This window comes from Rhagoletis zephyria, unplaced genomic scaffold (assembly GCF_001687245.7).
Source record: "Rhagoletis zephyria isolate East Lansing unplaced genomic scaffold, Rhagoletis_zephyria_1.1 Rzeph_scaffold_01058, whole genome shotgun sequence".
Lineage (NCBI taxonomy): Eukaryota > Metazoa > Arthropoda > Insecta > Diptera > Tephritidae > Rhagoletis > Rhagoletis zephyria.
In genome coordinates this window covers 56,561-82,029 of record NW_016158142.1, presented here as the reverse complement: position 1 = coordinate 82,029, position 25,469 = coordinate 56,561, and the positions used below count along the sequence as shown (strand labels likewise).

The following is a 25,469-nucleotide window of genomic DNA, read 5'->3' as shown; positions in this document are numbered from 1 at the left end:
TAAAATAGTTTTTATTTTGGTGGAAAATATTTACAAGTATAAATTTATCCCGCAGAAACTTCCAAACTTTATCTAAAAATCAAATGTTATTTTGCTATCTCAGTTTATCTTATTTTGAGCGTGTGTGAATCGGTGACAAAGTTCGCGGCGAGTAAATTTTTGACAACTATGAGGTGAATGAAATTTCAGTAGCTCATGAGGCTAGTGAAATTTTTGACAAATGCATAGAAAATTTTGACAATCGCAAAGATGGTTGATGTGTGTAATTTTTCGTTAAATAAAAGCTTAGATTGATGAATTGCAATCAACGATGGTAGATGTTTTCTTATAATATTAATTTAACTTCAATTTGTAATATTTTACTCCGCATAAATCTGCGGTTATCAAAAATTTACTGCTGTCAAAAAATATTTCATTTCGCACAGCAGATTGGCAAAACTGTCTCGCCATAGTAAAAGTATTATTCAACAGCTTTTCCCATAGAACTTTGTTACCGATTCACACACGCCCTTTATCAATTTTTTTTTTCAGCCAAGACATAACAATTGTTACAAAACTATTGCTTAATGAAACAAAACTATTGCCAGCTGTTTTTCTAATTGCGATGTGCATAATCATTTCAATGGAAATGATATTTTAATTTATTTTACGATGTGCTGTACAGTATCGATACGTCGCTTGAATCCAATAACATTTATTTGTTTACTATTTCCTATTTGGGAATTTGTTTCTCCAGAGAAAGAAATCCTCTAATAACACTGTGAGACAAATGGTAGGGGTCAGTGATCGGGAAAGGTTCAAACTACGGGGGAAAGTTATATTATAGAAAAACGTTACATGAACAGATTAAAGGAATTGTAATTTTTAATTTTTTTAATTTGTTTGAGCAAAATCGGACTAGTGGTTCTCGAGTTATGTCAAAAAAAAGACCACCAAAGGTGACAATTTCCCCGATATGATAGTTACTAACTTCAAATCGATATATCTCGATTTCTAGACGTGACCCAGCGAAACGCCGGGACACGTATAATTTTTTTAAATTTGTTTGAGCAAAATCGGACTAATGGTTCTCGAGTTATGTCAAAAAAAAGACCACCAAAGGTGACAATTTCCCCGATATGATAGTTACTAACTTCAAATCGATATATCTCGATTCCTAGACGTGACCCAGCGAAACGCCGGGCCACGTATAACTTGTTTTTGACCGATATAAAATTTCCCGTTGGTTTCATCCCATCCCGATTTTGACTGTCGCATAGTGTAATTAACTACCAGGGAGTAGCATTTTCCCCGAATTTCAAACTTCGAAAGAGCTGTTTGACAGTTTTTTGATAGCTCAACTCCGCCATTTAAATTTAAAAATTCTCAGGGAATTTTTATTCATGATAGGAGGAAAGGGAAAATAGAGACAACTCCCAGGGAGTTTCTGTTTAGAGTCGGCCCTTATAACTTTTCTATTAACAAATCGATTTGCAAAAGATTTGGATCTATATACTTTGAAATTAAATAAACATAAAAATAAGAACAAAAAGTTTGCAGCTTTTAGGTGTAATTCACAGTGGAATATCGATGCGACTTAAAATTGTGTCCGATTTCACCCATAAATTTGCAGAGAACTCTTAAACTGATAATTTGATTGCAAAACATGGTATATCAAGTCCATAGGGATTTCGAAGATCTTGCGATGTGAGAATCAGAACCGGATATTTTTGGAAAAAATTGAAAATGCTGTTTTCTCAATTTGGAATAAAAACGATAACTTCGCGAATTCTTAAAACCTATCCTACTATTTTTATATTTGATCTCATATTCGGATTCTGTGAGTTATTTTACATAGCAAATGACTATAAAATCCACGATTTTCAACTATTTTGTTAACAACTTTTTTCCCTGAACGCATGTTTTTTTTTTTAATTTTGAAATGCAACGCGCAAGTACTTAGAGTTATCATATTCGAATAAAATGTTGCGCAGCTTATTTTTCGACCAAAAGAAATAACTAACGGTCTAATACACACATATAAATTTAATACCGAATGTTTGCTTAAATTGCTTAACTTCGACAATTTTTATACAATTGCATTAGGTGAGGTACCAATTTATTCGAAAATAAATGTTATTTTAGGTAAAAACTACAAACTTTAATAGAAATTTTTGAAATCAGCAATGTCCAGGTGAAAAAATAAGAAAAATATGGGCTTATTAAAGTTTAAGCGATGAAAACTTCCAACAAGCTTAGTCTAAAGCATAAACAGATGGCAGCGTTGATCCGGATATTATCTGCAGTTGATCCGGATTAAGTCCGAGTTAATCAGGATCAACGCTGCCGTCTGTTTAAGCTTTAACAATATATTGTTATACACCATTTTAAAAGTCTATAAATCCCCTTTTCAAAACATGTTCGGTTTTTATCGGATGAAAAATAGTCAAACTGTTAATAGATAAGCGCATCAAGTACGAACATAACGATTTTTTGTAAAAAATTTATGGTTCAGAAACTATACGGAATTTATTTTCATGTTGTACTCGACCATAGCTACAACCTACACTAGGTTTTGTTTGGGCATATTTCATTACTTTTTTGTGTAGCAACGTGTTGTAATAAACAACTTACCTGAAGTTGGGCCAGTTGATTCATGCTTTGAATTTTGGTCAATTCTAGCATTTCTTGCATAAACAGCAAACCCATTTCCCCATCTTCGGGACTCTTCGCCTGTCAAAAGAAACATTAATAAATTGAATAAGTATAAAATATGTAGAATATCCTTGCAACTTCAGATTAGTGTGACCGTCTAAATTAAATTCATATACTTATAAAATACATTCATATGCACATACCAAGATGTCTTAATTGCTAATCAGCAAATATCAAAAGGAGCCCTTGAAAAGTCTTTTGTTCTTTAAAAAACTTATTTTATACCTTTCATGAACATGAAATGGTATCACTTTGGCACGATGTTTGTAAGTACCAGAAGAAGAATATATAAATATATAGACCCATGAAAATGTATGCCAATAAGGCAAAACGCTGAACGTTAACATAATAACGTTGAACGTTTATCCATATTCATGTTTGTCTGTCCGTCTGTCTGTCGGGTTGAACGCAATCTAGTCCCCAGTTTTAGAGATATGCGACTGAAATTCGGTAAAAGAGTGTATTTTTATAATGTATTAATCATTTGTCGGAACCCGCAAAATGGGACCACTATGACATATAGTTTCCATTAGGGTGTCCCTTATATGGCCAAGTTTAAAAAAAATTTACCGAATACTTCGGGAATTGGCTTCAATTGCTTCCTTTTATAAAGATGAACTCGACTGTAAGGTTTCAGCTTATTTAGAGAATTTTCAGGTGTGCTACAAACACTTATAAGATTATGAAAAACGAGAGACGAATTAATTTTTTGTCAGTTTGTTATTATGTTAACGTGAAATTAAATCCAAATCATTAAAACATTTTGGCAGTATTTTTGTTTGAAAACCCATTTAAATTGTTTATTTTTAAATCTGCAAGGTCCCCTTTTGCTATTAATAAATGTTTTATATTGGATGGCTGGCTTTTTTTGCGTTCTGCTCATTCTTTAAGCCATTTGTCTCCTTATCTGAATTGACAAATTTTTATCAGATCAGAAAGACAAAGAGCAGATAATTTCTCATTGAGATACCATAATTGCCCTTAAAATTTTTTGAGTCCCATATACTTGAGATACATTTTTGTAAGTATCTTCATATTACAAAATTTCTCGCAAGAAATTTAACAAATGTTGAGGGGCGGGGGGTGAAATAACACAAGCGACAATAACGAACACTTGTTATTTCCCAATTGAATGTGAAATAACTGTATGCTTTATTTCATTTCTCGTTGAGCAATAAGACCAACTTTTAACCCTAACAACTGAGTAATAAAGCAAAAGCACTAGCACATAGGTAGTCACCCAGTTACATTTGACAAAAAATAGTAGTACATGAACAAGTTAAATGGACGAATTTGTAAGTCTACAATTTTGAAAGTGTCCAGCGTCGCGGCGGTCCGCGCAAATTTGTTGACGGAGACCGTTTCGATTGTTATTTTCGTGGGTTTAAATAATACAATTTTATAAAAAAATTAAGTAAAATATACTGTGCATGATTGTAAAAGTCATCATAAATGAATTTTCTCGATTTCTGTGTTTTCGTGAGCGGCAATACGGACAATACGAAAAATTGGCTCAAATAATGGAAACCAAAAGGGATATTATGCGGGGTTTTCAAAGAGGAAGTCCAGTTGTTTTTGTTTTCATTATCTATAAATAAGACTGTGCAATGCACTTAATACAATTTGAATACAATGAATTTATATAAAATTACTGGACGTATGTACATACACACATACATAAAAAGTGGCGTTACATAAAAGATGTTTTTATTATTGCACTCGTTTTTACTAACTTTTTAAAAACACTGGCTTTCAGCGGTGAGTAATGCAGTTCAAGATGAATTTCTTAAGATTATTCACTCAGCCGAAAAGGATCAAACATGTCCCTAAATCTCCGCCTTTCAACTTCCGCATCAGCAATCTGGGACTCGTTCTCCTCTTCAAGCAATAACGCCGCGGCTATAGATTTCATTCTTATAATTATGTTTCGGTGACATGGTGTGAAATAAAGTCAATTGACATTATTACCCTTTTAAAAGCGAAATAAAATCCATTGACACTATTGCTCTTTCAAACATTAAATTTGCTTACCTTCGCGGCGGCCAGCGTCCGCGCGCCACACCACATCACGCTACGCCGCGGCCCCCCTTCCCCCTCTCCCGACGTGCTGTAACGCAGGTAGATTTATTTTTTGTATACGTTGAAATAAAATTTTTATATATTTTACATATCAAGGGCTTATATTCAATAATACCCTCTATCTGCACACTTTGATCCTGATATAAAAATCCACCTAAGATTTAACTGTCATCGGTGATATTAATGCTACCTTATATAACGCTTGACAGAAGAATTTACACTATTATAAATTGGAAATCAGAAGTGATACATCAGTGATGACAGGTAATAAGTCCCAGATGGTTTCTAAAATCACAAATTAGTTTTTGTGCAAATTGCAGATAGAGGGTTTTAGTGAATTTAAGCCCTCGATATTTCACATTTTTATATTTGTAAGTTATTGGAAGATTTATGCTGTGTTTTGGCAACAACTTATCTACAGTAAAAAAGCATATAATTTGTGTTTCAAAAGTGTGTGAAAACCAAAAACCAATCAATTAACTTATATGATTTCGGTTCCGATATTAAATAATAAATAATTGTTTATACCCGCATTTTGGCACATTGGCTTTAGCTTCATAAGCTGCTATAGTTTGGTGGCAAATATTTCTTTTGTTTTGTTTCGATTTCACACATTCCTAGGTAACCAGCTGATCTCGAAGATGTTTTCGCTCTTGCTCTTCTTCTTTCGATTCGATCGTATTTCAGAATACCAAATTACGATTGTAGCGGAGCAAGGGTTGCCAGATTTTAAAACGGAGAAAGTACATTTATATTTTCGATGGAAAAAAGCAGTACATGACATAAGAAAGGAGTACAATTTTTTTTTAGTTTTTTGTGTAATTTATTGTTCCAAATTACCATTAAATAGGTACAAACAAACAAAGATATCTTAGAAATCTTTTTCAAAGCAACAATAAATGTGAAAAATAAATACAGTCAGTCAATAAAGTTTAGGTACAGCGAATTTATTACAATACGGGCAACTATTTTTTAAAAATTTTATTTTTCGATAATTTCTTAAAAAAATATGGTCAATTCTACAACAAAAAACTCAAAAATCAGGGTTCCGAACCTTGTGCAAAATTAAAGAAAATTCCGCAAAATTTTATTCAAATATTGCACTTTTTATTTACGCTCTCTAGAAAGAAGTTGGGTATGCAGTTTTTTAGCCCATTCAATTTTAGTATAACAAAGTGCAAGTTTGTGGTAGCTAGGACTTACCATTGATTTTTAGGATTTTTTTTGTTGAAGGTGTCGCTCATTTTCTCCATATAAAATAATGTTTGATAATTTTTTTATATGGAAAAAATGTGCGACACCTTCAACAAAAAAATTTCCCAAAACTCAATGGTAAGTCCTAGCTTTACTTGCACTTTATTATACTAAAATTGAATGGGCTAAAAAACTGCATACTCAAATTTTTTCTAGAGAGCATAAATAAAAAGTGCAATATTTGAATGAAATTTTGCAGAATTTTCTTTAATTTTGCACAAGGTTAGGAACTTTTCTTTTTGAGGTTTTTGTTGTAGAATTAACCATATTTTTATAAAAAATTTGCAAAAAATAAAATATTTAAAAAATAGTTGCCCGTATTGTAAAATATTCGCTGTACCTAAACTTTATTGACTGACTGTAACTATATGGGTTGGCTTTCCAATAGGGTTGGTTGTTAAAGAGATGGAGATCGAAGGGGGAGTGAACGTGGCACCTTTTCCGACCTTTTTGGAGAGGGCATGAGCCGCCATTGACAAAAATGTTACTCCCAATCACCTAGGGCCCCTATGGTTCCCTAAGGACCCCTTTAGAAAAATTTCCAGAAGTCACAATTTTCACTTGCGTTTTTTCGTTTGAAAAAGGTTGAATATTCATTTGCACGGGACATTTTATAACCCTTAATAACAAAAGAGGTGCCTGCCCCTCTTCCCCAGAAACACAGAAAGGAGAATTCTACTTAGTAAGGGTTATAATCCCTAAGTGCGGCCGAAGGCCGCCTACGCAGGAAGGAGTTAAGTGCAAAAAAACTTTGGATACCGGAATTATATCCACAAGAAATGTTATACAATTTTGACGAGGAGAGGGGTTCCTCCTCTCTTCTTCGGCAACACAGAAAGGAGGATTCTACGTAGTAAGGGTTATAATCCCTAACCGAATTCTACGCAAAAATTCTGTGGACGCAAGGGAAAATTGTGATTTTTGGCGATTTTTCTAAGGGGTCCCTGGGACCCATAGGGCGCCTAGGTGGGGGTTGGAGGTGCCACGCCCACTCCCCCTTCACTCATCGCCTCTTCAATGACCGCCCTTATAGGAAATAATTCCAGACTCTTCCTGAATGTATGGCCATTTTTTTAAATTAAGACTTATAAATAATTTAATATTTTTCGGATTTTTATATCCTGCGCCCTGCACCTACCTTGCAACGGCCATGCTTACACTTTTTCACTATCACACTTAACTTTGCTTACTAAGTAGTGTTTGCCACAATGAAATGGCAAAGTACAGGGCCTAAAATAATAACTGTCGCACAGGTTTTTTGAAAAATAAAAGGGTTCTTTATAGATTTTGTTAAACAAAGTATTTTTATGTTAACTTTGTAAATATTTTACTTAAATTTTATTAATTGGTTTTAAAATTTTAATCCTTATTTGCATTTGTCAGCTTTGGGAGATAAGTACATGCAGCACACACCTCTTTTGCAGGTGTATTTTTTCTTAGATTTTGTATAAAGAAAAAAAAACTGTATAGGGTTGATCGAATGAATTCCCTCCTAGTGGGAGGAAATTAGCCTATGGTTACAGAAGATATGTAATAAAGTAACCGACGAAGACTTGCGCTTTTCTCCCAAACCCCCTGGTAAACCCAAATGAGGGTTAAATTCAAAGCTATACAGTAACGACTTTTTTTAATTGCGCTTTTCTCTTAAAGTGTTTATCGCCGGTAAACCCAAATAAAGGTTAAAATTTAAAAGCAAATTAATAAAATTGAAGTAAAATCTGTGGATAATTAACAATGAACTACTTTTTTTCCAAAATCTATAAAGGCCAATCCTATTTTTCAAAAAAAAAACTGTGTGTGTGTTTACACCCTGTATATGATAAAATATTAATATCTGGAAAAAGGAGTACAAAAGAAGTACAAAACTAATAAAGGAGTACATTTCCAGATATTTTTTTTTGGGAGTACATTGCAATAAAAAAGAGTACGTTTACTCCCAAAAGCAGTACGTCTGGCAACCCTAAGCGGAGCGGAATGCGGGACCGTAATCGAAATGCATAATAGGGCTGAATAATAAAATGACACTATTTCACTTCTGAAACGGCTTTTTAATGTCCAAGTAATAGGAATTATTGCGTATAGTGTTGCTGAATGCACCCCACCCATGGCGGAATTATACCAGAGAAGTAATATTAGAAAGAGAAGAAAGATTTTGACACTGTCGTATTTGAAAATTTGCCTAAAAAATGTGACTATAAGGCAGCCGAATGTCAGAAAACAAAGCGAGGAAGCTGTTTTATTACTTCACCTGTTTATTACGCCATTCATCCCACCGCTTGTACCGGGTACACGTCCGAGTTTAGAAGTCTGAGGGTCAGTTTAAACTTAGATTAAGTAAACTGAGTTTAAATTGAACAGCTGGCTGACATTTGATTGGCAGATCTTAGTTTACACCGGCGAGATCGGGCGTTTAAACTTAGTTTAAACCACGGCCGTGCACTGAAAAACTGGCCCTGAATTTTACATATTTTTACATCACTATTACATACCATTTCGTAAACGAAATCCACAGTTCGGATACGGACCTTTTGCTTGTTCCATGCCGTGGGGAACTATACCAGTTGAAGTAATTAGAGCGCGAAGAAAGATTTTGACACTGCCTTATATGATAAATTGCCTTTAAAATTTCACTATATGGCAGCCGAATGTCAGAAAATAAAGCGAGAAAGCTTCACTTCACTTGTTTATTGCGCCATGGTTCCATGCAAAGATTTTGAGGTTTTCCAGCAATATTTTCAGCATATTAAAAAGCATGCAGACAAAATTCATACAAAAGCGCTATGTCCAATTTGCCGAGCAGTTATTAAAGACGACGCTTTCCCTATATTTTGTTAGACTTTTCATAAGTAAAAATATTTGTTTAAATGCGTTTTTGGAATAAACAAAGTTCTGTTTCCTTCTGTCCTTTGTTGGAAATAAAGCAAAACTCAGATTTTGGNCTAATTTTGTAATTTCCCGTCACTAATTTATTAATAAATTCAGTCTGAAATATGCACTTTTTTGTGAATTTCGGAGTAAGTTCTACGCATAAATACTGTGGACGGCGTAGCTGGAGTTATATGTAAAAGAAATGTGCGCCCACGCAGAAAGAAGTTCTGCGCAAAAATACTGTGGTCCACGTAGCCGGAGTTAATATTTAAACGAATTTCGTGAATTTTATTAAATATATTGATAGAATTGATGAACACTTTGCGGATCAGCTATCTGCGTAAGTGATTTCAACACCTGTGCCCGTACAGTGTTTCTTGCACAGTCCAATACCAGTTTATTTGGTCCGGAATACTAATTTGTGTAATTAATTAACGCACGAGCCACAGGATCATTTGAATGTATGCCAAACGTTTGTTGCAGTTGCCGCACGTTGCAAATATTGTCGCACTAAACCCTCCTTGTTCTCCTGGGGCACCTCCTTGAATTTATACACTAAGTAGTTTTTGTGCTGGGTTTAAGTAAATGAACAACACTTCACCTCTTAACCGTTCGGTTTACACACAATAACGCCGAGGAACGCCTCCTCAATCGGTTCCACCTTCTATGAAATATATCTGTGGACGTTTGACAAAACAACTTAAGTCTGTCTTTCACGGACAAACCAAATAGCATATGTGCACAAAACCTATTTTACCGTCAAAGAAAAAAATGTTAGAATTCGAAAGAAATATTAAATTATTTTATCGCTATTCACACCCTTTTAAATGTGTCTATTTTCAATAACTGAATGATTTCCTTTAAATAAAATGTATTGCTCTGACCGTAAAAAAAGCTTTGCCGACATATGCTATTTTGTCAAATGCCCACAGATATAAACATAGTTGTAAACGTAGTTTTACTAAGAACATGGTGTACCTACCAGGAATCAATTAGCTGACTAATATTTCTGTGTCCATTTTTAATTCCGCGAGGGCATGAACCGCCATTGACAAAAATGTTACTCCCAATCACCTGGGGCCCCTATGGTTCCCTAAGGACCCCTTAGAAAAATGTCCAAAAGTCACAATTTTCACTTGCGTTTTTTCGTTTGAAAAAGGTTGAATATTCATTTGCACGGGACATTTTATATACCCATGATAACAAAAGAGGTGCCTGCCCCTCTTCCCCGGCAACACAGAAAGGAGAATTCTACTTAGTAAGGGTTATAATCCCTAAGCGCGGCCGAAGGCCGCCTACGCAGGAAGGAGTTAAGTGCAAAAAAACTTTGGATACCGGAATTATATCCACAAGAAATGTTATACAATTTTGACGAGGAGAGGGGTTCCTCCTCTCTTCTTCGGCAACACAGAAAGGAGGATTCTACGTAGTAAGGGTTATAATCCCTAACGAAAATTCTGTGGACGCAAGGGAAAATTGTGATTTTTGGCGATTTTTGTAAGGGGTTCCTGGGACACATTGGGCGCCTAGGTGGGGGTTGGAGGTGCCACGCCCACTCCCCCTTAGCTCACCGCCTCTTCAATGACCGCCCTTATAGGAAAGAATTCCAGACTCTTCCTGAATGTATGGCCATTTTTTTAAATTAAGCCTTATAGATACTATAATATTTTTCTGGTTTTTATATCCGAGCGCCCTGCACCTACCTTGCAACGGCCATGCTTATACTTTTTCAATATCACACTTAACTTTGCTTACTAAGTAGTGTTTGCCACAATGAAATGACAAAGTACAGGGCCTAAAATAATAACTGTCGCACAGGTTTTTTGAAAAATAAAAGGGTTCTTTATAGATTTTGTTAAACAAAGTATTTTTTTAGTTAACTTTGTTAATATTTTACTTTAATTTTATTAATTGGTTTTAAAATTTTAATCCTTATTTGCATTTGTCAGCTTAGGGAGATAAGTACATGCGGCACACACCTCTTTTTCAGGTGTATTTTTTCTTAGATTTTGTATAAAGAAAAAAAACTGTATAGGGTTGATCGAATGAATTCCCTCCTAGTGGGAGGAAATTAGCCTATGGTTACAGAAGATATGTAATAAAGTAGCCGACGAAGACTTGGTGCCGCTTGCGCTTTTCTCCCAAACCCCCTGGTAAACCCAAAGGAGGGTTAAATTCAAAGCTGTACAGTAACGACTTTTTTTACTTGCGCTTTTCTCTCAAAGTGTTTATCGCCGGTAAACCCAAATGATAAAATATTAATAGCTGGAAAAAGGAGTACAGAAGAAGTACAAAACTAATAAAGGAGTACATTTCCAGATATTTTTTTTGGGAGTACATGTAGGGACACGATATCGAACCGAAAGTATCGATATGGTACTCATTTAAAGTTTCGCTTTAAAAATATCGGGTACCCAATAATATCGGAATAAAAAGACTCGATATTCCAAATATCGATACCAAAATCCAAAAAATTTATCTGAATCAAAGGCCTGCAAATGTTGAACTATAAAACATAGCGACATGGGTCACTTCGCTCATACATGTTTCACAATACATATGAAGACACTGTCGAATAATTGAAATAAAATCATGCATCAAATCAATGCAAGTCAACACAAGCAACATATGCAACACATGCGACATAGTCAGCATTATTAATTACATTTTATATACGGGAAGAGATTTTGTAAATTTTTTAAGCACCTATTATAGTAAAATGCATTAAAGCATTGTCTAATTAGAAACCTGTATGTATTTTCATCCAAGGCAGGATCAAACAGTATTAAAAATATGCTACAGAAGCACAACAGCTTAGCTAAGTAGGAACGACATGCTAAAAAAATGTATGTTTGAGATGGAATGACAGGGCATAACACCATGTTTGAGTCGACATGACATAGCAATGCATCAAATTTTTGAAAAAAAGAGTTTTACAGAAAATGTTGAATTTTGCAGTTCTTTAATCTGAATATAGGTCTCGCATATAGGCCGATGTGGTGTAGTGGTTAGAAGTGCGCAAAACTTGAAAATGAAATACAGCTTCCCATAAAATACAATCGCCGTTCAGAGTCGACATAAAACTGTAGGGAGCCCCTTTGTGCCACAACATTAAGGCGCACGCGACAAATCAGAGAAGTTCGGCCAAACACTAACATATTGTGTAAGAGCCGAACTCTATTATTATTACAACACGTAGAGATTGAGGTGTTGACTTAAAACCCCGAGGCCGCAGGTTCAAATCCTCCCACATGGCATCCTAACTTTAGTATAAATTTTTGATCTTTAAAGCTCAATTTATATCGGGAAGAATTGTTACAGGCCAGTCTTATATTCACGTATGCCGGCAATTTACTGTCAAACATTTCTCATGCACATACAACTTGTATGGGACTAACCGAAATTGAACGGCGAGCGTAAAAAGCTAACTCAAATTCCAAGATTTGTCTTGCGTGACATTTCGATTTGACGTTTATGCTCAAACATTTTGGCGCGACTATGGATTCAAATTTTTCTCAGCAAATTTCTGTAAATTTGACAGAAATGCAACACTGATAAATCACGCACGCAAATTGATTTCAGTTTATTAAATGAGAAAAACTTGCGTGCTTGCGTAGAAAAACTCACGCCGGTAATATTATGTTAAGCTGTTAATAACATTAACCTTGTAATGTGAATTTATGACATTCGATACGATACTAAGGTTCTGGAACTCGATTCCAAAAAATATCGTTTAAAAACTATCGAGTAGAAAATATCGGTATCGAATGCCAAAAGTATCGATATGGTATCGTATCGTATCGAAATTCGTGTCACTAAGTACATAGGAGTACATTGCAATAAAAAGGAGTACGTTTACTCCCAAAAGCAGTACGTCTGGCAACCCTAAGCGGAGCGGAATGCGGGACCGTAATCGAAATGCATAATAGGGCTGAATAATAAAATGACACTATTTCACTTCTGAAACGGCTTTTTAATGTCCAAGTAATAGGAATTATTGCGTATGGTGTTGCTGAATGCACCCCACCCATGGCGGAATTATACCAGAGAAGTAATATTAGAAAGAGAAGAAAGATTTTGACACTGTCGTATTTGAAAATTTGCCTAAAAAATGTGACTATAAGGCAGCCGAATGTCAGAAAACAAAGCGAGGAAGCTGTTTTATTACTTCACCTGTTTATTACGCCATTCATCCCACCGCTTGTACCGGGTACACGTCCGAGTTTAGAAGTCTGAGGGTCAGTTTAAACTTAGATTAAGTAAACTGAGTTTAAATTGAACAGCTGGCTGACATTTGATTGGCAGATCTTAGATTAAACCAGGGAGATCGGGCGTTTAAACTTAGTTTAAACCACGGCCGTGCACTGAAAAACTGGCCCTGAATTTTACATATTTTTACATCACTATTACATACCATTTCGTAAACGAAATCCACAGTTCGGATACGGACCTTTTGCTTGTTCCATGCCGTGGCGGAATTATACCAGTTGAAGTAATTAGAGCGCGAAGAAAGATTTTGACACTGCCTTATATGAAAAATTGCCTTTAAAATTTCACTATAAGGCAGCCGAATGTCAGAAAATAAAGCGAGAAAGCTTCACTTCACTTGTTTATTGCGCCATGGTTCCATGCAAAGATTTTGAGGTTTTCCAGCAATATTTTCAGCATATTAAAAAGCATGCAGACAAAATTCATACAAAAGCGCTATGTCCAATTTGCCGAGCAGTTATTAAAGACGACGCTTTCCCTATATTTTGTTAGACTTTTCATAAGTAAAAATATTTGTTTAAATGCGTTTTTGGAATAAACAAAGTTCTGTTTCCTTCTGTCCTTTGTTGGAAATAAAGCAAAACTCAGATTTTGGTATCATTTCCCATTTAAAAGTGAAATAAAGCAAATTTTGCATTAATGCCGGTTGTGTTATAATTTTATACCCATTGTCTAATTTAATTTTGTAATTTCCAGTTACTAATTTATTAATAAATTCAGTCTGAAATATGCCCTTTTTTGTGGATTTCGGAGTGAAATCTACGCATAAATACTGTGGATGGCGTAGCTGGAGTTATATGTACAAGAAATGTGCGCCCACGCAGAAAGAAGTTCTGCGCAAAAATACTGTGGTCCGCGTAGCCGGAGTTAATATTTAAACGTATTTCGTGACTTTTATTAAATATATTGATAGAATTGATGAACACTTTGCGGATCAGCTATCTGCGTAAGTGATTTCAACACCTGTGCCCGTACAGTGTTTCTTGCACAGTCCAATACCAGTTTATTTGGTCCGGAACACTAATTTGTGTAATTAATTAACGCACGAGCCACAGGATCATTTGAATGTATGCCAAACGTTTGTTGCAGTTACCGCACGTTGCAAATATTGTCGCACTAAACCCTCCTTGTTGTCCTGAGGCACCTACTTGAATTTATGCACTAAGTAGTTTTTGTGCTGGGTAATTACAAATGGTTTAAGTAAATGAACAACACTTCACCTCCTAACCGTACGGTTTATACACAATAACGCCGAGGAACGCCTCCTCAATCGGTTCCACCTTCTATGAAATATATCTGTGGACGTTTGACAAAACAACTTAAGTCTGTCTTTCACGGACAAACCAAATAGCATATGTGCACAAAACCTATTTTACCGTCAAAGAAAAAAATGTTAGAATTCGAAAGAAATATTAAATTATTTTATCGCTATTCACAACCTTTTAAATGTGTCTATTTTTAATAACTGAATGCTTTCCTTTAAATAAAATGTATTGCTCTGACGGTAAAAAAAAACTTTGCCGACATATGCCATTTAGTTTGTCTATCAAATATAGACTTAAGTTGTTTTGTCAAATGTCCACAAATATAAACATAGTTTTAAACGTAGTTTTCTAAGAACATGGTGTACCTACCAGGAATCAATTAGCTGACTAATATTTCTGTGTCCATTTTTAATTCCGCGATAACATAAAATTTTGGTTGAATTAACTATGTATGTATATTATTTTGTATCAAAACCCACACAACTGAGCACATGTTCCTAACCTAACTTAAAACTTGTTTACAAATATTGGACATTTTGACAGTTTATTCTCACTGTTCCCAGTTGTCAATTCTGACATGACGTCACGCCAAAATTACTCTCACGAATTGTGCTGCAATGGGCGCAGTCTTGTATTCTATAATTCTTGGTTTCACACCCCCCAGCGCCCGCTAACCACGCGGCATCTTAAGCACACAGAGGGGGTCGGATATGGGGTACGCCCAACGGATCGCGCGCCCTGTATACTGAGACCGTGTCAAAACCAATCACGCAGTATCTTTTGCTCCTCCCAGCCACCGTGTACCGCTTATTGCATCCCGTGCTGACTTAATGACTTCTGCTACCGCATTCACAGTGGATTTCCCTTTCCTAAACCCAAATTGGTTTGCCGATATCCCCTCTCTTGGACTTCCCGGTCGAGACGCTTAGCTATTATATGCTCCAAGATTTTACCTGCTGTGTCTAGCTAAATAGGCCGAAACGAAGGGATCATCCCGAATTTTACCCGACTCAATATAGGTACATCTATAAAAGCGTCCATACACATGTACATTAGGGTGGTCCCTAAATCTAGGGAGCAAATTTTTACATCAGATTTCCTAAGCCTCAACCCCTACCTCGATGCTACTATAGTCGAAGATATCACATATAAATTTTGGTCCCCATTGGAGACGGTTAAGGCGTGTCGCACAGGGCGCAAAGTTCAGATTCCTCTACGGAGACTCAAAAAATTTGAATTAATTTTTTTTTATCTAATACCCAAAATCGATACTACCATAATCGAAGACATCACATATTAATTTTGGTCCCAATTGGAGTCGATTAAGGCGTGTCGCAAAGGGTCCAGATGCCTCCAAGAATTCAAAAAATTGAAAATGTTTTTTTCATTTTATGTCCAAAATCGATACTACTAAAGTCGAGGATATCACATATAAATTTTAGTCCCGATTGAAGTCGGCTAAGTCGTCATCATAGGGATATCTGAACCCCTGTCCGACAAGCCTTAACCGACTTCAATCGGGACCAAAATTTAAATGTGATATCTTCGGCAATGATACCATTGATTTTGGGTATTAGACGAAAAAAAAAATTATTTTAATTTTAGGAGTGTCCATAGAAGAATATGAACTTTGCCCCCTATGCGACACGTCTTAACCGTCGCCAACGGGGACCAAAATTTTTATGTGATATCTTCGACTATAGTAGCATCGACGTAAGGGTTGAGGCTTAGGAAATCGGATGTAAAAATTTGCTCCCAACATTTAAGGACCACCCTAATGTACATATGTATGAACGCTTTAATACATGTACCCATGTTGAGGTAAACCTCTGGATGATCCCTCAAGTATTCGGCCTGTTTATCTGCTAGACACAGCAGGTCTCGACAGGGAAGTGCAAGAGAAAGGGGGAATATCGGCAAACCTATTCGGGTCTAGGAAAGAGGAATACACTGTGAATGCGGTAGCAGAAGTCATTAAGTTAGCACGGGATGCAATAAGCGGCATACGGTGGCTGGGAGGAGCAAAAGATACTGCATGATTGGTTTTGACACGGTCTCAGTATACAGGGCGCGCGATCCGTTGGGCCTACCCCATATCCGACCACCCCTGTCTGCTTAGCGGTACACGGTGGCTGGGAGGAGCAAAGAGTACCGCGTGATTGTTACTTTAGACGTAAGGAACTAAGCTAAAATACTGGATAGACTGGAGAGTATTGGAATTTCTTATTATCACTTGGAATTTCTTATTTCACTTTGACTGTGACTGCAGAATAGTTCGGTCGTGTTTTCTATCGCTCTGTGTTTATTTTCATTTATCTCGCAATAATGTCTTTATGTACTAATTGTTCTGCCCATTGTGGGCTGAAAGATAAAATCTTAAACGCGATTTCGGATTTGGAAAAATTAAAAAGCATTTTTATCGCATTAATTGAACCAGCAAATGATAATTCTATTTCGCCGGCTCCTGCTACTAGTGGAAACAAAATAACGACGCGTTCGCGAGCAAAAGCTAGTGATAGTGTCGTTACTCAGCCTGGTAAATTGCCAAAGCGCGCTTTCACTGCGCCATCTAATGATGCTGTTGCTGACTCTAATACCGTGGCAGTACGAAAAAGTTCTGAAATGCATTGTGTTTCTGATGCGCCGGGTATAAATACTGGTTATACCGCTCTTGATGTAGTTGATACTAATACCGGTTTTCAACTACTCCTAGTAGTAATACCGGTTTTTCTGCTGCTGTTGCTTTTACTCGCTCGCCAACTACTCCTGGTAATAACATGGGTTTTTCTGCTTCATCTCTTTCGCCTGCTTGTACTTCTGCCTGTTCACCAACTGCTGGCCCCGCTAACGCTGTGCCTACGTATGCTGCTGCTGCGGCTTTGGCGAACAATGCTAGGTTGAGCAATGCACAAGCGAAAAACGCAACTAACAATGCGCAAGCAAATAATGCACAGTGGTCCGCTATGGATAAAAAGCGTACTCATAAGAGACATAGGCGGTGTGTATTTGGGTCAAATGAGAACTCGGAGCTGGGAGTTGTGGTTCGCCGCAAATGGCTGCACTTATCATCGTTTTTGCCTACTGTAAGGACTGATGACATCATTGGCTATGTGGCTAAATATGCAGCTATCGATAAGAAGACAATTGTATGCTATAAACTGGTCAAGAAGGATTCTGATTTGGAAACTATTAAGCACATTAATTTCAGCTTGGAGTTTCAGAATCTGACTACTCAAAAATTCTGTCATCGGATATTTAGCCCTCCAACTTTGCTGTCCGGCCTTTTGATTTTTTTCAAAAACATTCCCAGCCGCAGCCCAAGAAGTAAAAAGTCATTCTACCTCTGGTGATCGGAAAATAAGTATCTATCACCAAAATACTTCGGGACTCAGGAAAAAATCCGAATCTGTCTACATTGTCAGCTCACAATTGGATTATGGCTGCTTCGTTCTGACAGAAACCTGGCTGAATGCTAACTTTTTCGATGCGGAGTTCTTTAATCCAGCTCTCTTTGACGTTTTTCGCAGACAGAGATTTTGCTAAAACTGGTGTTAGTAGAGGGTGTGGTGTACTGATAGCAGCTTAACGGGGAGTCAGCCAACTCCATCTCCGAAGCTGTTAATCTTTTTGCTGATTTTTTTTCTTCCAACTTTATTTCAGGTAATTCTGATAATGATTTTATTCCTGAAGATCTTTTGTCAAATTAAGATACTCCCATTAACTTCGGGAAATTAAAGTTGGCAGACGAGGATGTAGCTAATGGCATTAACCAGCTTAAACTATCCACTAACACTGATGTAGATGGCCTCTCGGTTATTTTATTTAAAAGTTGTCCTTCACTAATTGCGCCTTTGAGGCACATTTTTAACATGTCTCTATCTGCCGGAGTTTTCCTCGATGACTGGAAATTGACTTTTATTACGCCAATTCTTAAAAGTGGTAATAAAAATTGTATTGAGAATTATAGGCCGATTTCTAAGCTTACCACTGTCTCAAAACTGTTTGAGTCCATAGTTAAAGATAAAATTTACTTTGCTGTTAAACATTTATTATGTCCCAACCAACATGGGTTCGTGCCGGGCAGATCTACGTTAACCAATTTAGCTGCTTTTACAGAGGACTGTTTGGAAACCTTTCAAAAGGGATTCTAAATTGACGCTATATATACCGATTTCTCTAAGGCTTTTGACAGGGTGCCTCATCGAATATTGATAGCTAAACTTGAAGGCCTGGGCTTTCATTCAGAGTTTCTGAAGTGGATCACATCCTATCTGTATAATAGACGCTGTGTTGTTCGTTTTGATAATGTATCGTCTTATTCTTTTGTCTCCTCCTCTGGTGTTCCCCAGGGTAGTGTCTTAGGTCCGTTATTATTTGTTATCTTTATTAATGATATATCTTCCTGTTTCTCAAAGTGTAAGTTTCTTCTATATGCGGATGACCTGAAGATATACTATGAAATTAAAAATATAGAAGACTCATTGATTCTCCAGGGTGAGCTTGATAATTTGTACTGTTGGTGTGCGCGTAATCGTTTGTCCCTCAATATTGTTAAATGTCATTATACCTATTTTGCAAAAGTGATTAGTATTGTTCCAACCTCTTACTGTTTTTCGAATGACCCGGTAAAATCAATTACTGATTTTAAAGACTTGGGGGTTTATTTTGACTCCAAGCTCTCCTTCACCACCCACATAAACTTTATTGTTTCTAATCATTCGCGATGTTGGCCTTTATTCGTCGCAACTGCTCGTCATTTTCCGATCCTTATACCTCAAATTGTTGTATTCGTCTTTAGTTCGGTCGAGGTTAGAATACGCTGTATTTGTTTGGAGACAGTTCATGTGAACAGATTAGAGTCTGTTCAGAGGGCTTTTATACGCTTTGCTTTGCGTCCGTTGTAATTTGTAGACCCTATTCCGTCCTATCGTTCTCGTTGTTTGTTAATAAATCTCATGTCCTTAGAGTCCAGGCGTACTTTGTTATCGATGTGCTTTGTCTTTGACATAATTGTAGGCTCTATAGATTGCTCGCACCTCCTTATGAAAATTCGTTTTAATGTTCCCTCACGTATTCTTCGTTGTAATGAATTGTTTTTTGTGGGTGTTGTTAAAACTGTTTATGGTATGAATGCTCCTTTAAGGAGGACTCTCTCCCAATTTAATGCTTATTCTTCATCTTTAGACTTCAATTTTTCTTACTCAAAGTTTACTTTTAAGAATTTACTCATAAGGCACTTGTCATAAGGGTTTCCCTTATTCTATGTATATATTTGTTATATAGTCTGTAAGCGTCCTGTTTGTTGATAATAATAATAAATAAATAAATCTTCGAAGACTAATACGAAGATATTACCATTCGCGAGTGCTGTGGTACGAAACGGAAGAAGGCCTGCAACGGGCTGAGATATCAGGTGGCGTTCCAAGAGGATCCGTACTTGGCCCTTTGCTATGGAACATTATGTATGATGGAGTTCTTCATACCGAAATCGCGCGTACTGCGACTTCTGTGGAAGTGGCGTGGAAGAAGACGTCCGCCATGTATTATTTCAGTGTCCTCGATTCCATCGGCAGATGAACCAACTGAAACTAGCTGGTGGAGAGGTGTTTACGCCACAACACATGGGCATCAACCAGCGACACACTAACTTCAATTTTGAAGGAACTGAGAGACAGCGGCGTATCACCCGTAATTAAGTCAACTCTTTGCATAGACGCGGCTGGATGTTCGCCAACCAAAGCGTAGGCGCGGACTGGAACCTAGGCCGTTCCAGCCGCTCGAGCAGTGCGGCTTAGAAACTTGTGCTTTAAGATCGCTACTTGAAAATGAAATTTACCAATTAAAGCGTAAGCCCGGACTGGAGCCTAAGCCGTTCCAGCCGCCCAGGTGGCGTCTCGAATATTTCAATCGAAGAATAGGCGCGGACTGGAACCTAGGCCGTTCCAGTCGCCAATAAAGAGCAGTTTCGAATTTCGAGCTCAACGCAATACCAGCGTCAAAAAGCAGGCATACTGTTTATTAAAGCAAAAATAATAAATTGTATATGAGCCATTCTTTTTTAAATCGGACGGATTTCGTAAAAAAATTATGTCATGTCTGCGATTCGCTTCAAATTTTTTTTGTGGGTTCTATACATGAAATAAGCTAACATGTGTTCGAGGAATTTTTCTCTTCTCTTTTCGGACATATGATCTGTCACAGTTTGCTTTTTTTTGTGATTCTAACTAATCATGAACTTCTTCAAATCGTTATATCTCGGGTTCTGCCCATCGTAGAGACTTCATCTTAACGTCATTCTTTATCGAAAAAAGAAGACACCTATTTTTTTATTTCGTCATATTCGAAAATCTCTAGGAAATAAATCCCGAAATTTCGAACTCACGGAGAAGTATCTTTTTCCGATTGTTTGCAGTTAATAAACTATTTGTAGGAGAAAATCAGTTAAAGTATCAGAATGTGCGTATTACCTCGGCTTTCCACGAGAGTGTGAGATAGATTAAAATAAAAAGTTTATACTAAAGTTCATGATTCAATAATACAAGGTTCGATAAACTGACAGTTGTCTCTCTCGCACTGCTCCCTTAACAGTGAAACCGTGTTGCTTCTTTACAAATTTACATGGAAACAGTGTAGCTTTGGTGTGAAATAGAAGTATAAGCATATATATATGAAGCATATTTAACTGATGAAAACATAAACTGTTAGATTAGATGTTTACATCAATCTCATAGTAATCTTATTTTAATTTTGAGTCATTTTGCAGTTTTTATACAGATAAGTAGCACATAAATTACGTAATTCACGTAGATATATCAATATTACGTTCAACACTTCGTTTAAAATGCCAGATTTCCTGCAAATACAATAGAATTTACAAAAGGAATATCACTACTAATTGCCTACTTTGCGTACTTTTCTACTACCATTTTCGCACCAAGAGATTTCATTCTTCCCCTTTCCCCGTCCTTCGTCAATGCAACCTTTTGTAAGGGATCAAACCGCTGCTGTCAATATTTATCTAACCTTGTATTATTGAATCATGACTAAAGTTTATGTATGCAGGTATGAAAAAACTCGTAACTTCTACAGTTTTGGTGTTTCCATTCCCAAATTTTTACAGCGTACGCCATAAAGTTTGACAACTATTCAGGTTGAAAAAAATAAAAATCAAACATGATGAAGTTAATAAAAAATAAATAAAAAATTCAATTTTATAATGCACACATTTTTTATTTTAATCTATGATAGCTTAACTGATTTTCTCCGACAAATAGTTTATTAACTGCAAACAATTGAAAAAAGATACTTCTCCGTGAGTTAAAAATTTCCGGAATTTTTTTTCGAGATTCTCGAATATCATGACCAAATAAAATAATAGATGCCTACTTTTTTTAGATAAAGAATGTAAAAAAACATATTTCACCCCAAAAAAGTATTGAGGTGTAAATATTGTATGGAATGACCCATATATAAGATGGTCAATATTGTCCTAAAGCTAACTTAGCTATTAACAGTTGAACTTTTTAAACTTGATTTGCATAGTGAAGACCAGTAAATTAGGGATTTAAAATTATACCATCGTAATACTTGTTTAATTCTCTATAAAAAACGTGGTTCAAAACAGGATCAGTCCAGCGCCTTCGTCTTGACCTGCAGGCTGTGTCGGAGTCACAGCCGCTAAACTTAAACGTAACATGAAATATTCGTTTTGATTGTATTGAATTTAATAAATCAATATGAATTGCAAAATATTAATACTTAGCAATAGAGAAGCAGATCCACATGAACTTTAATCATATGTACCATCAGCTTATAAATAGATATATGCCATGACGTGTATCATTATTTCGATTCATTTTTATTTCCTTTCATACTGCAGAAATTTGTATTACTTTTTATATTACCCTAGGTCCCCGTATTAGTATTCTTCTTCGACTTCATGCTCGTCTTCGCATCTTATCTTCGTCTTCGGATTTGTGCATAAATTAATTAACTGTGCATAGCTAAGACTTCTGAAACAGTGGAAACTTCCTAAATATAGTTAAGAAATAAACAAATCTCTAGCGTCTGATATTGTGATACTTACATAAATATTTCACGTGCCTGATGAATTAAGACAAATTTGATTTTTTAAATACGTTACAACGCTCCTAAATACAGTTCAGAAATAAAGCCTTTTTAAACCCATTTCATTTGATACCCATATTTTTAATAATTGATTTAACTTACTAAATAATTTGAGTTTACGTTTTTACCAGGTGGCAACCCTCTTTAATAATCTAAATATTTAAACTATGGATATCTTGCCACCTTCTATTCACGTAATATTTGAATATTTTATTTAACTCAGGCATACTTTATTTAAATTCAAATTTTGAAACAGGTGAAAACCCTATTCAAAATATTTTCAAAACCATTTCGATCGATACTCATAGTGTAGTAACTGATTTAACTTAAAAATAATTTGAACTTAATTTTTTTATCAGGTGGCAACTCTTTTTGAAAAAATAAGAAGCTATTGCACATCTACAGGCCAAGCCCTTTAATTTCCCTCCAGTACTGCTGGAGTCATTCGCTACTTTTGAACCGCTACTGAACCGACTCCTAGGTAAGTAGCTACTCTATTAACCCATGGTAGTGCAGAGTCAAACTAGTCGTAAGCAGAATAGCGAACAACTACGACAGAGGGCGCCCATAAACCACGCAAGTGACTACTTTAGTAACTCCCGGCAGTGCAGAGAGAGCCGATGGTGACTACCGCTTAGGACATTGGCTTGTAAAAGTAATTGATGAAATACACTGCAAGTAGTCGGTCGGTAATTGACGAAGTTTACCAGGTAGCTACCGATTCATCAGTCCTGTAGTCGATACCCCATGCTTGAGGGTACATATGGATGTACAATGTACATATCTATAATATGTATGTATGAATTAAGATATTTTGACCGATTTTGTCTTTTTTATTTAACGTTCATTATTTTTTTTATAAAAGTCTAGCTGGTATACAACAAACACCATATAAATTCAGATTTCAAACTTTGTACAAAAACTAGAAAAATTCTGCTTATTTTCACCAAAATTTCAAACTTTTTAATCAGAATTTGTAGACCATTTCATTCTTGTATAATGAAGTGCAAGTGTCAAGCTGCTATAAAATCCCGTTAATTTTTGACAATTTTTTTTGCTGGTGTTCTCCATATAAAAGAAAATTGTCGCACATACTTTTGTATGCAAAAAACGTGAAACACCTTCAACAAAAAAAAAAATAATTTTTGCGAGCTGTCGGCAAATGTTTTTTAATGTTGGCTGTCGCTTCACCTGAACATTTGAAAAGAAATTCCAAAGAATCGGCGAAAAAAGGCCGATGCCGATGCCGATGCTCAATTTTGTGCCGATACTAGCCGATGCCGATGCCGATTAATCGGTCGGACTCTAACTCTATTAACCCGTGGTAGTGCACATGGTAGTGCAGAGTCGAACCAGTCGGAAGCAGAATAGCGAAAAACTACGACAGAGGACGCCCATAAATCACGCAAATGACTACTTTAGTAACACCCGGTAGTGCAGAGAGAGCCGATGGTGACTACCGCCTAGGACATTGCCTTGTAAAAGAAAACGATGAAATACACTGCAAGTAGTCGGTCGGTAATTGACGAAGTTTACCAGGTAGCTACCGATTCATCAGTCCTGTAGTCGATACCCCATACTTGAGGGTACATATGGATGTTCAATGTACATATCTATAATATGTATGTAGATAAATATGTAGGTACATGGGTACAAAATATGCTGCGATCAGCTTATATATATTTCCCCTCACCTGCGCAATCTGTTTTTGGTATCCTTTTGTCTCTGCCAACACCTAACTGTTTTTACACATGCACGTGTTTCCAAATTGATGAAGTGATTTTGTATGGAAAAGAATTTATGCCCATATATTTGAATAAAATAAACATACATACTTAGAAGATATCAACCAATACTTCCCATATACCAAACGAAAGGAAAACACCTGCATTTTTGATTAAAGAAATCAAAAACAAAATCATTCGGTGGTTTTCGAGCAGTTTGGTATTAAAAAAATTAGCAAATTTTTTCAACAATTTTTTGCCTTTAAGTGCTCGATATTTACTGAATTTATGTAAAATTTGTACACGATACTATTTCTTATGCTCCAAAGAACCTATATCCCGAAAATGAAAGTTATATTTGCCAATCATGAGTTGCTAGAGCACTTTAAAGGCTCAACTGACCCCAAAATAAGCCATTATTTACCGTTGTTTTTACGTTAGACACCGAATCGGTTACTTAAATAAATGTATCTGTAGATAGGCTTATAATTTGGTCTTTGAAACGGCACACTTTTCTTTGAAATCGCTTTACTAGTTCTCGTGCAAAAAGCGTTTTCGAGAAGCTCTAAAAATTACAACTACAACATTTGAGCATAGCCTCCATGTCGAAACGTAATACGTATTCTACGTCAAAAAATGGGGGTTTTTCAAGAACTATTTTTAAAATATTGTTCTTTATGATGAGATGGCTTATTTTGTGAGAATCAACAATTAGTTGTAATTTCTTTTCGAAAACTTATGTTAAGATATATTTGGTAAGGTGTTAAACATCGGGTTTTAGCAAAAAGTAAAATTTTATTGCGGATTCCGATAGAATACCTAACCAGATATAATATTTGTATGGCAAGATTTTTCTTTAAGGCGACAAACCCCTAGATATGGGCGTGACAATTGTAGGACTAAAAGTAGCAAAACGCAGATTTTATTGTGGATTTTGGCAGAATATCGCTTCTTTAACAATATTTGTTCCACAACAAAATCGAATAAAGCTGAGTTTCAAACTTCGTAAAAATATCGATGTTTTTGGATTAGATATTTCAAAAAGATTTTGAGTGCAAGTTTGAAGTAGCTAGCCAAGCCAGCGGAGCCGCTGTATTTTAATTCGCTGCACTATGTCCATATCGTTGTAAAGCTCATACAGCTCATCGTTCCATCGTCTGCGGTACTCGCCGTCGCCAACGCGTAAAGG

General features: G+C 36.1%; 1 protein-coding gene across 1 annotated transcript in view; it reads right to left on the bottom strand.

Moving 5' to 3' along the window:
• The window catches only part of LOC108362633 (ER degradation-enhancing alpha-mannosidase-like protein 3), a gene marked incomplete at its 5' end in the record, with an annotated part of 106,862 nt that overhangs the window by 34,640 nt on the left and 46,753 nt on the right, over positions 1-25,469 (bottom strand). Inside the window, one exon of the mRNA XM_017615691.1 lies at positions 2,614-2,712. Coding sequence (XP_017471180.1) covers positions 2,614-2,712 — 99 coding nt within the window. The remainder of the gene's footprint in view (positions 1-2,613; positions 2,713-25,469) is intronic.